General features: G+C 46.2%; 1 protein-coding gene across 1 annotated transcript in view; it reads right to left on the bottom strand.

Moving 5' to 3' along the window:
* Positions 1 to 15,638, bottom strand: part of SPTBN4 (spectrin beta, non-erythrocytic 4) — a 75,722-nt gene that overhangs the window by 36,561 nt on the left and 23,523 nt on the right. Inside the window, exons 10-19 of the mRNA XM_072123553.1 lie at positions 15,238 to 15,355; positions 14,532 to 14,690; positions 14,152 to 14,454; positions 12,971 to 13,121; positions 11,145 to 11,458; positions 10,495 to 11,054; positions 8,873 to 9,010; positions 7,645 to 8,401; positions 6,830 to 7,032; positions 5,137 to 5,227 (exon numbers count right to left, since the gene is read on the bottom strand). Coding sequence (XP_071979654.1) covers positions 5,137 to 5,227; positions 6,830 to 7,032; positions 7,645 to 8,401; positions 8,873 to 9,010; positions 10,495 to 11,054; positions 11,145 to 11,458; positions 12,971 to 13,121; positions 14,152 to 14,454; positions 14,532 to 14,690; positions 15,238 to 15,355 — 2,794 coding nt within the window. The remainder of the gene's footprint in view (positions 1 to 5,136; positions 5,228 to 6,829; positions 7,033 to 7,644; positions 8,402 to 8,872; positions 9,011 to 10,494; positions 11,055 to 11,144; positions 11,459 to 12,970; positions 13,122 to 14,151; positions 14,455 to 14,531; positions 14,691 to 15,237; positions 15,356 to 15,638) is intronic.

Raw genomic sequence — 15,638 nt, forward strand, 5'->3', positions numbered from 1 at the left:
CTAAGACCCACATTCATCAAAACCAGCGCAAACTGCATTAGGAGGAGTCAGCTTGTCTATTGTGCGGCAAATTTAGATTCCAACTGTGCACCGGAACATCCCTATAGCGCAGCCATTATGCGGACACTTTATAAGTAAGGGGGGGGTCACACATTAGCGTTTTGATTCATAAACCTTGCCATGAAGAACGGATTATATAGTAAGCGCGTACTGACTAGATGCATAGGCAGTGGAACTTACACAAAGATGGAGAGCGACGTGTCTGATGTCCAGTGGCCTGGGAGCACTAAACTCAAAAGATGCAGGATTTGGCATACATTTTAATCTTATGAGGAGCTGTATGTCATATAGCAAAACCTCACTGGGGCACATTCACTTACTGCGATTCACTAAGATCCAGCGCCCGATATCCTGCATGTGTCGCTTCCCCGCTCAGGTCCCCGGAGTTCACCTTCTTCTTCCTGGTGCATGTAAGTGCATTGTCCGTGTATAATGTGCTGTGCGGGGAGTCACTAAGATCCTGCACCCGATATCCTGCATGTGTCGCTTCCCCGCTCAGGTCCCTGGAGTTCACCTTCTTCCTGGTGCATGTAAGTGCATTGTCTGTGTATAATGTGCTGTGCGGGGAGTCACTAAGATCGTGCACCCGATATCCTGCATGTGTCACTTCCCCGCTCAGGTCCCCAGAGTTCACCTTCTTCTTCCTGGTGCATGTAAGTGCACTGTCCGTGTATAATGCGCTGTGCGGGGAGTCACTAAGATCCTGCGCCCCATATCCTGCATGTGTCACTTCCCCGCTCAGGTCCCCGGAGTTCACCTTCTTCTTCCTGGTGCATGTAAGTGCACTGTCCGTGTATAATGCGCTGTGCGGGGAGTCACTAAGATCCTGCGCCCCATATCCTGCATGTGTCACTTCCCCGCTCAGGTCCCCGGAGTTCACCTTCTTCTTCCTGGTGCATGTAAGTGCATTGTCCGTGTATAATGCACTGTGCGGGGAGTCACTAAGATCCTGCACCCGATATCCTGCATGTGTCACTTCCCCGCTCAGGTCCCCGGAGTTCTCCTTCTTCTTTCTGGTGCATGTAAGTGCATTGTCCGTGTATAATGCGCTGTGCGGGGAGTCACTAAGATCCTGCGCCTGATATCCTGCATGAGTCACTTCCCCGCTCAGGTCCCCGGAGTTCACCTTCTTCTTCCTGGTGCATGTAAGTGCATTGTCCGTGTATAGTGCGCTGTGCGGGGAGTCACTAAGAGCCTGCACCTGATATCCTGCATGTGTCGCTTCCCCACTCAGGTCCCCGGAGTTCACCTTCTTCCTCCTGGTGCATGTAAGTGCATTGTCCGTGTATAATGCGCTGTGCGGGGAGTCACTAAGATCGTGCGCCCGATATCCTGCATGTGTCACTTCCCCGCTCAGGTCCCCGGAGTTCACCTTCTTCTTCCTGGTGCATGTAAGTGTATTGTCCTTGTATAATGCGCTGTGTGGGGAGTCACTAAGATCGTGCACCCGATATCCTGCATGTGTCACTTCCCCGCTCAGGTCTCCGGAGTTCACCTTCTTCCTGGTGCATGTAAGTGCATTGTCCGTGTATAATGCGCTGTGCGGGGAGTCACGAAGATCGTACACCCGATATCCTGCATGTGTCGCTTCCCCGCTCAGGTCCCTGGAGTTCACCTTCTTCTTCCTGGTGCATGTAAGTGCATTGTCCGTGTATAATGCGCTGTGCGGGGAGTCACTAAGATCCTGGCCCGATATCCTGCATGTGTCACTTCCCCGCTCAGGTCCCCGGAGTTCACCTTCTTCTTCCTGGTGCATGTAAGTGCATTGTCTGTGTATAATGCGCTGTGTGGGGAGTCACTAAGATCCTGCACCCAATATCCTGCATGTGTCACTTCCCCGCTCAGGTCCCCGGAGTTCACCTTCTTCTTCCTGGTGCATGTAAGTGCATTGTCCGTGTATAATGCACTGTGCGGGGAGTCACTAAGATCCTGCACCCGATATCCTGCATGTGTCACTTCCCCGCTCAGGTCCCCGGAGTTCTCCTTCTTCTTTCTGGTGCATGTAAGTGCATTGTCCGTGTATAATGCGCTGTGCGGGGAGTCACTAAGATCCTGCGCCTGATATCCTGCATGAGTCACTTCCCCGCTCAGGTCCCCGGAGTTCACCTTCTTCTTCCTGGTGCATGTAAGTGCATTGTTCGTGTATAGTGCGCTGTGCGGGGAGTCACTAAGAGCCTGCACCTGATATCCTGCATGTGTCGCTTCCACACTCAGGTCCCCGGAGTTCACCTTCTTCCTCCTGGTGCATGTAAGTGCATTGTCCGTGTATAATGCGCTGTGCGGGAAGTCACTAAGATCGTGCGCCCGATATCCTGCAGGTGTCACTTCCCCGCTCAGGTCCCCGGAGTTCACCTTCTTCTTCCTGGTGCATGTAAGTGTATTGTCCTTGTATAATGCGCTGTGTGGGGAGTCACTAAGATCGTGCACCCGATATCCTGCATGTGTCACTTCCCCGCTCAGGTCCCCGGAGTTCACCTTCTTCCTGGTGCATGTAAGTGCATTGTCCGTGTATAATGCGCTGTGCGGGGAGTCACGAAGATCGTACACCCGATATCCTGCATGTGTCGCTTCCCCGCTCAGGTCCCTGGAGTTCACCTTCTTCTTCCTGGTGCATGTAAGTGCATTGTCCGTGTATAATGCGCTGTGCGGGGAGTCACTAAGATCCTGCGCCCGATATCCTGCATGTGTCACTTCCCCGCTCAGGTCCCCGGAGTTCACCTTCTTCTTCCTGGTGCATGTAAGTGCATTGTCTGTGTATAATGCGCTGTGCGGGGAGTCACTAAGATCCTGCGCCCGATATCCTGCATGTGTCGCTTCCCCGCTCAGGTCCCCGGAGTTCACCTTCTTCTTCCTGGTGCATGTAAGTGCATTGTCCGTGTATAATGCGCTGTGCGGGGAGTCACTAAGATCCTGCGCCTGATATCCTGCATGTGTCACTTCCCCGCTCAGGTCCCCGGAGTTCACCTTCTTCTTCCTGGTGCATGTAAGTGCATTGTCCGTGTATAATGCGCTGTGCGGGGAGTCACTAAGATCCTGCATCTGATATCCTGCATGTGTCGCTTCCCCGCTCAGGTCCCCGGAGTTCTCCTTCTTCTTCCTGGTGCATGTAAGTGCATTGTCCGTGTATAATGCGCTGTGTGGGGAGTCACTAAGATCCTGCACCCAATATCCTGCATGTGTCGCTTCCCCGCTCAGGTCCCCGGAGTTCACCTTCTTCTTCCTGCTGCATGTAAGTGCATTGTCAGTGTATAATGCGCTGTGCAGGGAGTCACTAAGATCCTGCACCCAATATCCTGCATGTGTCGCTTCCCCGCTCAGGTCCCCGGAGTTCACCTTCTTCTTCCTGGTGCATGTAAGTGCATTGTCTTGCGACACAAACTGAATCTTAATCTGAAGCGGCGTTTTACATAGGAAGCGGAAAAGGAACAAAAGACTATGGAGGAATCTTCCATTCTTGACCTAAAGTCGCTGGTGAGATCCTTCTTTGGAACAGTATAAATAATCTATTGGTGGAGTTGAACACTGACTTTTTAGACTTTTTGTGGACCTTGTGCCTTGTCAGTGGCTCCTCCCTCCCAGGCATCTACTTTGCTAAAAAGACTATAGTTGGAATATGTTTATGGTCAGATTCCCAGGCAACAAAATTACACATACCCCCTCCCCTTGATAAAGCGCCATAGCGAAACACGTGTCGGGGTCACGTGTGTGTGGTCCTCCTTTTTGGGAAGGTATTTCCAATCTTGTTAAATTTTGGCCATGTATGTGTTTTACTTACACTGTGAGTGACGCTAATGTTCAGTCTGTTACTCTTACCATTATGTATTGTTATTATGATTGTGTAACCGACCCTTAGGCCCATAGTGGCCATTACTGGTCATTGTGGTCTGTTCATTATTGTCTTTTGTATTTTGTGATTTTATCATGTTTCAATAAAGAATTATAAAATTTTGATGATTTCTGACAATTTTGTGCTGTTCAGATTTTTTGTGACAAATTACACATACGAAGAACTGATGAAGACATATTTACAACTCCGAAACAATCAACAATTAACAAACAATTTACTAAATATGTTATTTTTTTTATTCTGAATGTAATTGAAACAATGTTGCCTTTGTAGGAATAACCCTTTAGTATGAAAAGTATGTTTGTAGGTAATATAAAACAGAACATAGGGGTGTATGCAATCAGGCCCCTCCAGGCTCTCAACGTGATTCATCTCAAATAATAAATGGCTCCTCTCGCCTCTTTTGCACATTTGGACTTTGGAGTAAATGTTTGTACAGGTAAACAGGTGAGATTTCACATTCTAGAAAGGACATTTCATCCCCTTCCTGAGGGGCTGCTAGTTTAATAATAAGTTATTTTCAACAAGCACTTTATGGATGTGTGTGGTTAGGATTAATAATAATAATTCCTTATTCATATAGCGCACACAGATACTGCAGCGCTGCACAGTTTGGCACATCAGTCCCTGTCCCCACGGGGCTCAGAATCTAAGCAACCTACCTGTATGATTTGGAGTGTGGGAGGAAACCGGAGGACCCGGAGGAAACCCACGCAAACACGGAGAGAACATACAAACTCTTTGCAGATGTTGATCTGGATGGGACTTGAACCCAGGACCCCAATCGTTTACTAGAAGGTCCATACTGGAACTAATTGAGCCTCAACATGGGGACATATATGGGGACATATGTGGGGCCTATTCTGTGAGTAATAATGGCTCCTATTCCGTCAGATGCCTCCGTACAGCAGCTTATAGCGCCCTATAGTGTACCTAGTGCTGTACCCTGTGCATGAAACATGGAGCCAAAGAAGAAATGATTGATGAGATATAAACCGTTCTGGCTCCTGTATCTACTATAGAATCCATTATGGAAGAAAGCAGATCCTATAGTGATCATCCATGTAGGATACATTACCTATAGTGATCACCAGAGTCTACGTAGGATATATACGAGCACTCAGGGTTATATTCACTCCCTAATGGGACCTATAAACCCCTCATCAATAATGAAGGCAAAAGCCACTCGCACCCCAGAGGATTTAACCAGGAACCCGAAAACCTCTTACCTCATTGCAATCCTGCAAGAAGTGCTGCAGCTGCAGGTGGTCCCTCAGTCTCTGCAGCCATTTCTGAGCCAGGGCCGTGTTACGTTGGCTCCTGATGGACAAAAATATCACAAAGGTATAAAGTGTGAACAGAAAACCGTACAACAAAGCGGATACTGTGCAGCGTCTGGATACGGCTGAAGCCCCTAATGCACTTGTAGGGTTGTAGCTGCGGCCATATCTATGAGCCTATTGTGACCGCAGCTGAATAATATACAGGCAGTCCCAGGGCAGTTACGTACAGGATAGGTTCTTTAGGTTTGTACTTAAGTTGAATTTGTATGTAAGTCGGAACTGTATATTTTATCATTGTAACCCCAGCCAAAATGTTTTGGTCTCTGTTGCAATTGGATTTAAAAAATGTTGGATTGTCATAAGAATCAAGATTAAGGTCTGTCTGTAACAAGGGGTCTGTAAGTCGGGGACCACCTGTATAGATCATATCTTTCTGGCAGATCCGGTGTTTGGGACAGTACAAGCCTGGATTCCTAATTATTAATTAGGAATAATTAATTAGGGGCTGATGAACACTAAACTAACACTAAACTTGGAAATGATTCAGGGCCTTCACACTGAGGGCTGAGAGTTCTTGGTGCCTGTAAAAATTTGGGATATTGTGATTTTCTGTCCAAGGCTTTGGAGAAATTAAAGGGATATTCCCATTTCAGCAAATTAATGTTATTGTTTGTGTTATAAAAAGTTGTACAACTTTCCAATATACTTTCTGTATTAATTCCTTACGGTTTTCTAGATCTCTGCTTGCTGTCATTCTATAGGAAGCTTCTATGTTTACTTCTAGTGGACAGAAATCTGACCGTGATCACACAGGTGCACAGCTCGTTATATCACAGAGAGTAATCAGATTTGGGTGTTATAACGAGCCCTGCACCTGTGTGATATAACGAGCCGTGCACCTGTGTCACCAAGGTCAGATTTCTGTCCACTGGAAGTAAACATAGAAGCTTTCTATAGAATGACAGCAAGCAGAGATCTAGAAAACCATGAGGAATTGACACAGAAAGTATATTGGAAAGTTGTAAAACTTTTTGTAACACAAACAATAACATTAATTTGCTGAAATGGGAAAACCCCTTTAATGACATAAATGTAACCTGACCCATGAGCACTCCTTTACAAGTGGTGCATGTTCTAATTGTGCAGAGACACCAAAAGATGTCTCCTCCAAAAGAACCTGCTTGGTCAGAAAGGCATTTTACGGCCTTGTCAGTAATAGATAAAATTGCAAAATAATGGATTCTTGTAGCCACCACTAGAGGGAGCAAGAACACTTACTGCATTGTGTTACAGGGATCGTCCAGGTTTCGAAACACGGCTGAATTGTTTAAAAAGAAAAACACAAAATCTGAGTTTGGTATTGGAGCAGGTATTAGTCTATTTCACTTTAATGGAGCCAAACTGCAATACTCAACATAAAATACAGGTCGGTTTGGTGCTGTTTTTATAAATGACCACCCCTTTAAATGTAATACAGTTTAGGATCTTACAGGATGCAGTCAGCAGAGGAGCTCCCTCTAGTGGTGGCTGTAGCTTACCCTAATTTCTCATCTCTGTCTACGCAGGACATGTGGAGATCTGTACATACAGACAGAACAATAAGTGAAGCAATTTGTTATCTTCGTCATCATCATCTCACCTCTTCTGAATGGCTCCGATCCTCTCCTGAACGCGATCTGCAAATACGTTTCCAAGCCGTATCAAGCTCTCTCCTGCTTCCACCGCCACGGTGACTTTCTGCATATTCATCTCCATGGTCGTGAGGAAATCTTTGTGCTTCTTGATGGATATTTCCACCCCCTCCACAGTATTCGGTAACTCAACATGAGCCAAAGCAGATTCCTACAATAAGGAGCAAACGTTAAAGCAATGGATTCCTTGTGTGGATGTTCCCTAATGGTCGAGGTTCTTAGCACTGGTGTCATATCATGTAAGAGAGGTCTTCATGCGCTGACGTGGACCATGAGGACATGTCTACCTAAATGTGTCCACATCTCCTCCCCATAAGTCCTATGGAGGCAATAGTAGAGAGACATCCTACTGCACTACATAATGGGGCACATTTACTTACCCGGTCCAGTCGCGATCCAGCGGCGCGTTCTCCGACGTTGATTCGGGTTCTGCCGGGATTCACTAAGCTCGTGCGCCCGATATCCACCAGGTGTCGCTGCTGCGCTATAGTCCCGGTGTATGTGAGTGCTATTCTTGCGACACCAATTATTTTTTTTTTTTAATTCCACGGTTTTTCCGAATCCTTCGGGTTTTTCGACGGCCACGCCCCTCGATTTCTGTCGTGTGAAAGGCGGCGCAGATGCACCACAATCGTGTGCGCCAAGATCCTGGGGCAATTCATCGCAAATCGGAAATATTCGGGAAACCCGACGAAAATGCGCGATTCGGACCCTTAGTAAATGAGCCCCAATATTCTCCCTGACTTGTAGACTCACGTCTCACCTGGTTGTTAAGGCACGCCTCCGCTTGTTTCACATCTCTCAAAAACAGATGGAAGATGTGGGACTGGACGAGGACCTCCCGTCTGTTCTCCCACATCTGGTTTAACTTGTTCCATCCCACTTCCAGCTTCTGCAGCCACTGCTGGAGGGAGAGGTACGGGAGGTCGGCCTCCTCCAAACTGAGAAGATCGCTGACGGCCTGGATCTTGTTGTAGTCCTCCTCATATCTGTTAATCTCTTCTTTCAGAGAGGCATGAAGTCCCAGCAGCCTCTCGGCCTCTGACAAGTTGGACGGCAGCTCTTCCGTAGCGACCGCAGTTTGCGTTTTGACCAACCAAGTGAGAAAGTTGTCCAGATCCTGAATAAATTGCTGCAGCTTGCTGGCCACCGTGAGGGAGTCCTCACATCCTTGTAGAGTTCTCTTCAGCGCCTCCCACTCTCCACTGATTTCCTCAAAATGCACAAGGACCTCCATGGCCTGGGAAGGGTGACAGGTGGCCAGAACTTCTGCGTCTTGCTGTAGCTGGATCAACTTGGGCTCCAGAGCCACCAATGCCGCCTCCATGTTGGAGAGCTTCCTCTGCAGGGCTAGAACCCCACCCAGCTCTCCGCTGCCGCACTGGGAGGTCTCCATGGCTTTCCTCTTCTCACGGATCTGGGACTTAACCTCAGTGCATTCTAGGAAATAGTTCTGTAGGCGAAGGACAGCAGAAAGCTGCTCCTTTCTCTGCTCCACCAGCTCCACGATACGGTTCCACCTGTATAAATAGAACCATAAGAGTAAATGCAGAAACTAGGGAGGCTTGTGATATCTGCTCTAGTGACTGGTGGAACCCCCCACCTCCCCAAGATCATACACTGATCACTTATGATGTGGACTGCTGTTAAGAACCTCCAGAACTCCTGCTTATCTTTATACAGTTATATATTTCTCTCTCAGCCACCACTAGGGGGAGCCTCAACATAGAAAAAATATATAGTGTCTATTAAAATAATACATCAAGACATTCTCTTCCCCTTGATTTTTTATAGCCAGCCATACACACATATAACTGTCAGCTAAATGCTTATTGCTCATCTAACTCAGGAAGGCAACATAGAAGTTTCATATTGTTCATTGTTCTCTTGTATATCTGACCTGGCAGTGACTGAGTGTCAGGAGAATTAAAGGTGACAAGAGAAGTGTCGACAAATCTGCAAGTCATTCCTCATCCCAGTAACCTCCTTACCTGCTGTTTAAGTGGTCCTGACAGGCGCGGACCTCCGACGAGCTGGGATGCCCCCCCTCCAGCAGCTGCTGCACAATCTGATTGACGTCCAGCACGCGGCCCATTAGACTGTTCATCTCCTGGTCCAGACTCTCGAATCTGAAACCCATCAGGAAGAATCCAGGTCACTGTATGACAACAGCTCTAGTGTCCGTATACAAAGCTATCATTGTGCAGATCACATGCTATATTCAGTGAAGCAAAATCCTAAAAGTTGACTGGTGACTCTGAAGTCTGAGCTGTCACCACAATTGCAGAGCGATCCCACCAATCTCTAGGCCTCATGCACATGACTTTATAGGGCTCCATACATGTTCCAACTTCTCTTTGTCCATACACTACATCCATTACCCAATGGTTCCATACAAATGTTACAAGAGATCTCATGGAAACATTGTATCCTGGGGCCATACAGAAACACCAAGTAATGATCCAATCGACGTTGCTGCATTAAAGGGGTTTTACTAACTTTTTAAAGGGGTTTTCCCATCTTGGCACTTACATTTAATTAAATTCATTTGCCTTATGTAAACATTTCTTCAATTGGATGTTCCTGTGTGAAGATAATTTCTCATAAATGTAACCATGTTGTCCTTTAGAAACGAGATAGCTTCCTCGGATACGACCACCTCACACTCTGGCAGCGGTGGCCAGACTTGCGCTGTAGAGTCCTGCCGGACCACCAGGATTCAGCGATCATTACCACAGGACGGCTGTGCGACATGTAGTAATTACCAGACATTTCATATACAATAACCTTTTGTTTCTTTGTGCACTCAATCCATCAGATGTGGTCGTATCCGGGGAAGCCATCTGGTTTCTAAGGGAAAACATGACTACAATTATGAGAAATTATCTTCACACAAGAAACTTTTTTTAATAACATCCAAATGAAGAAATGTTTATTAATGGCAGATTAATGAAACTGAATGTGAGTGCCCAGACGAGAATACCCCTTTAAGTTTTCCTTTATCCACAGTATAAAGAATAAGAAGGGGAATGCTGTGGGTCCTACAGCTGAATGTACCCCACCGATCAAGTGAATGTACCCATAAAATTCGAGAACCAGGTCCTGTTCTCACTAATGAGTGGAGCTGCAGATTGAGCTTGTGTCCTGCAGCTCAATTCAATACTATTGCAGAGCACAACGCTAGGGGATCTCCAGGGCTCTGGTAGACAAGGACTGGGAGTGTCGGAGATGACCCCAGTGCCGTCTAAGCTCATTTCGGATTCTACTGAATGGAGGGGTAGGACACAGGCTTATCTTGCCACTGCACCCATTAGTGAGAATGATATTCTCTGGATCTCTGGGGGCAGAGGTGTAACTTGAAGGGGTGCAGATGGCGGGTCACAACCAGGCCCAAGAGGCTTAGGGGGCCAATAAGGTGTCACTTTCCCATATAAGAAAACTAGTTCTATAAACCAATAGATTATAGTCAGGAGCCTGGCACAGACTGGCTGGGGGTCATGTTAACGTGAGCAATGGTGGTTCCAGCAGCAGGACCATCACTGATCACCTTGTTTTCCCCCCTATACTGTGGATAACAGATAACATGAAAACTTGGTACAACGTCTCTTCTTACCTGTGTTGGATGACCTCGACATCTTCCAATCTCTGTGGGATTTCCATCTTCACCAACCACTGCTCTTTCTCATCGATCCACACCTCGCAGGAGTTCACCTCCCCAAACATTTTGTAGACATCTAATGCGTCCTGCAGCCACTGACTTCGTAGAGAGGCCACGTCCACCACCTCCCCATAGAGCTGCTCCACCTCCACGATACTGATCTGCACATCCACCTGGTCCCTGTACTCCGACCCCAACTCTGACAACAGCTTCCGCAGGCCGAGCACAGTAGTTCTGTGTTTCTCAATCTCCTCCATTGCTGCTCGATGCTTCTTGACCAAAGACTGGGTGGAGAACTCATCGTGTCCAAAGTCATCGCTAGATACCAGGCGATAGGTGTCCTGCAACCAGCCGGCCAGCTCCACAGTGTCTGCATTGAACTGGTGGAAGTTGGAGGCCTCTTGTAGCTTCAGCTGGTGAGCACTTGAAGCCTTCTCAAGGTTTTCCCATTTCTGCTTCACCTCTTGCATCCTCTGGCGGAGCCCGGTCATTCCCCTACGTCTTTTTGTCAATACCTTTACAGAAAAAGCGACATACAGTTATGGAAGCTGCTCATTTCTATATGTTACTAGCTACTAGGTCCAAGACCAGAATGTATCCGTCACCTGCTCTCCTTTCTGGAGCGTCTGCTGCAACAAGGCAAATCTCCCACCGATCTCCCCCACCAGAATCTTGTGTTTACTCAGTAGCCGTAAGACGCTGCTCAGGTCCTTCCCATAACTTTGTGGGGCTGAAAGAATCTGTTCTTTCTCCCGAATCCAGCCCTCGGCCTCCTCCACTTCCTGCAGAAAGCACCAGAGACGCTTTGATTCTTCCAGTTCTCCTCTTCGCTTCTCTGCCAGCTGCCGGAGTCTTTCCAGACAGCTCTTAACATGTTCCACCCGGTTGCAGATAATCTGGGGGTCACAAGGCTGGTAATCTGTATAACATGGGGGAAGCAAAATAATCTGTGACTGCGGGTAGCCCCTCAATATTGCTTTATTTATTAGGGATGTCATAGAGGTAACACTCCCTATCATATAGTACAGTGGTGGCGAACCTATGGCACTTGTCATGTTGGCACTTTGCAACATATAAGTGGGTTTTGGTTGAAGTTTGGGCACTCTGTCTCCAAAAGGTTCACCATCACTGATATAGTACATTAGATACCTGGCTTTTTGATTTGCACCTATATTAGGGGATTTGCCTACAATACAAAAACCTGATTATCAATACAATGGGGCATAATTAATTGTGCAGAGGCCCTGAAATAATCGCAAATGCTAGCACTTGCAATTATTTGCCCCGATCCGCCACCTTCACGCCAGTGGGGCGTTAAGGGGCATAAAAGGGGGCGCGGCCGGCCGACCCAATGATACTATGTAAGAAATATGATAAACAGAGATCCACTTCTATCCTAAGGATAAGGCCAGTTGTCCATGAGTGAGCTTGGTCTGAGAAAAATGCTCCATGTGCCGGAGATATTTCCCAGACCAAACCTCGTATCCCTGGACTGAACTTACATATTGGGCCTCATTTATCAAAATTGTCTGAGAGCAAAACACCTCTGATAAAAGTTCAGACTATTGGAATCAGGTCTGGGAAATACCTCCCAGAGTTTTCCGCTTGTGGGCAACCAGCCGAAATGACAGTGGCCAAGTGTCAGCGCTGCCCTCTTGTGGAGAATAAGACAAGTACAACAAAAGTGCAATAACATTATAATACATGAGCATAAAACACCCTCCATATGTAGGGGCAGAAATAGTGCGGAAAAACAAGTGTTCCGCTGGTTTTAGAAATTCTGAAACACATTAGTGGAGATGCTGCAGATTTTTACCATGGATTTTACCCCTTTAATATATAGGGCTTACATAGTATATAGTAATATATGGTAATTCAAGGAGCATCAAAGTGACACATAATGCAAGGAGCATCATAGTAATATCATAAAAGAATATGTGGCCCTACATCAGCGCTGTACAGTTATTGTGATCAAAATATGGCGCTGCTGTACCACATACAAGCAAGAACTCCATGCATTATATATCACTATGATTGCATTGCTTTACATATCACTATTCTGTTCTTTGCATTATATATGACTATGATGCTCCTTGCATTACTATGATATCACTGTGATACATCATGGTCCATGAATCACAGAGTGACCACAGCCATCCGGAGCAGACCTAATATATGGTAAATTTTTCGTGTGTAGTAGTAGTTCATAAAAGTAATGAGGATCTCATTCAGAATGAACCCTGCCCAGTGACTTTTGGAAATCTCAAGGGATTAGTCTGGTCTGACATGATGGCGTTCAGCCAATGAAACACAGATTGTATTTTATGGACCAATCGATTACTATCCTTGGGACAGAACTCCAAGCAGAATAGTTCTATATGTTAATATATAGAGAGTATTATATCACACATAACGCTGTGAACGCACTCACCGGAGTATTGGGTGAACTTCATGGCGGACTGGTTTAGGGAGTTGACTCTCTCAGTCTGGGCAGTGATATCAGCCTCCAGCAAGTTATGTTTCTGCAAAAGATCCTCCACTTCCAATAGATGCTTTCCAAAATCTTTAGACGACAAGGGAACCTGGGAAATTACAATCAAATGTTGTAAACCTGGGCATATATATGACATGCTGGATACATTGGGTACAGCTGAATCACTTATATCAAACCCTACACCACCTAAGGCCGCAGTCACACGTACCGCTAGGCGTCCGTTCATAACGCGACGCTAGCGCACAGGTGGCCAAGGACCTCCCCTTGTGCGCTAGCGTTGCATTATGAACCGACGCCTAGCGGTACGTGTGACCGCGGCCTAAGGGTGATGACACACATGGCGTTTTGAACCCTTTTTTGGTCCATTTTTAACCGCATGGGTTAAAAAAACGCATCCGTTTTTTGCATTTTTTAAAAACACATTCATTTTTGACAGGTTTGACCAATTATCTTGATTCAAACTGGTAAAAAATTGATGCGTTTTTTAACGGACTTCTTAAAAACGGACCAAAAACGGGTTCAAAACGCCATGTGTGTCATCACCCTTAGGCCGGTGGCACACGTGGCGTTTTTAACCCGTTTTTGAAAAACGCATGCATTTTTTACAGATTTTTCCAATTATCTTAATGAGGATAATTGGAAAATGGACAAAAAAGTTCAAAAAACGGATGCATTTTCAAAACTCATGCGTTTTTTAACGGATTTAAAAACAAGCTTAAAACGTCCCAAAAACGGGTTCAAAACGCCACTTCGGCCTAAGAGTTGGCTTCCACTGTGACAAAATTTTGTACAATTTTCAGCAACTCCTTTTCCACTACGGCCGGTGGCACAAGTGGCGTCTTTAAACCCGTTTTTGGCCCTTTTTTAAGCACTCCGTTAAAAGAAGCATGTGTCTTTAACAGTTTTTCCCAATCATCTTAATTAAGATAATTGCAAAACGGACAAAAACAGACAAAAAATCGGATGCATTTTCCAAAAAATGCATGCGTTTTTAAACGGACTGCTTAAAAATGGCCCAAAAACAGGTGCAAAATGCCACTTGGGCGTTGAAGGAAAGTACAACATTTTGGTGTCACAGTAATGACAAGACCACTAACCTACACCTGGTCGCTACTTACCTGCATCTCATCCATCCAGTCAATCATATAGACCATTTCCTGGAATATTTTCTGCAGCGCCAGGTTCCTCTCCAGCCGCGCTCTCCTGGCGCTGAGCAGCTCCTTCAGGAGGTTCCACTGTCTCTGGATATTGTCCTTCTGAGCCGTTATCCTGCAGATATCGTAATATCCTTCTGACTCCATCTCGTGAGCCAAATCGGCCACCACCTGGATCCGCTCCTCATAGGAGGAAATATCTGCCTCGATGGCCTCATGTTTCTTCATGGCAGCCTCCACGGCAGATAAGTCATATCCAAAATTATCCTGGGAATTTAATCGGATGTTAATATGAAGACCTGCTGAGCACCTCTTGTGAGGATAGTAACGTGGCTACTGCTTACCTGAGACACAAGCCGCTGGTTCTCGCTGAGCCAGGCCTCCCTCATAGCCGCTTTCTGATCGAACCGCTGTGACAGGAGTTCCAGCTTCTCTTGACGTATGAGCTCGTTCCGTAGGGCGACCTCGCGCTCGTGTTCTGCCTTCTCAAGGCGTGTCCAAGCCTAAGTTATGACAAATAGCTCACAATTATATGAGTGGCACAAGTCATGCAGGTTCAACTCTTTATATCCATAGGGTCCAGGACAGAATCACATTGCATCATGTTACAGATAAAGCAAGGGGTCCCTGCTTCCCTGCCAAACATTTCTGTGCTCCTGTTCAGTGGGGAAGCAACTATGCGCAACTATGATACAGGAAGTCCTGTCCACGGCACTTGGGTAGGTCTGTAAGTACTGCACAATGATCTACCCTTAGTCTTTTCTCCATAGAGGTGGAATCAGTATCGCAGCGCATGCACAATGCCCAACACTCTACATCAATGGTCGCCATAGAACAAGCATTCCATAATCGTTTATATATATATATATATATATACCGTAATGGTTCATAGTGCTGCCCGATTCCATGCCTGTGCCCAAAATGAAGAAATTTATGTAATCGTATGTTCTCTTATGGACAAGCATGGAAGAAGCCACCTTTATGCATGAGCGTCAGACACAAAATACATCAGACACAAAGTATCACAATTCTCACAGATACAGAACCCACCTTGTTAATATCGGGGATGTTCTTCCCCTCCGATGGTACATAGAGCTTACGTTTCTCTTCCCTCATCTTACTCTGAATAGTAAAAAGAAGAACTTCCAAATTCCCCTTCTCCTGAAACCTGGGATAAAACAGCAAAGCATGGATGTGGTGAGATATGGTAACCTTACATTAGACCGTACAAGACTACACTGTATGTAAGTGACTACGGATCTTAAAGGACATCTAGCACCAGGATGAAGGATTGTAAACCAAGCTCAATTACATGCAGGTCTGCGCCCCCTCTGCCAGGATCTGCTCTTCTTTAAGCTACCTATACCCTTGTTTTTAAGGGGAAAAAAGGCTTTAAACATTATGCAAATGAACCTGAGGGGCTCCAGGCTCTATGAACACCTACGGAGCCC

Source organism: Engystomops pustulosus, chromosome 9 (assembly GCF_040894005.1).
Source record: "Engystomops pustulosus chromosome 9, aEngPut4.maternal, whole genome shotgun sequence".
Classification (NCBI taxonomy): Eukaryota; Metazoa; Chordata; class Amphibia; order Anura; family Leptodactylidae; genus Engystomops; species Engystomops pustulosus.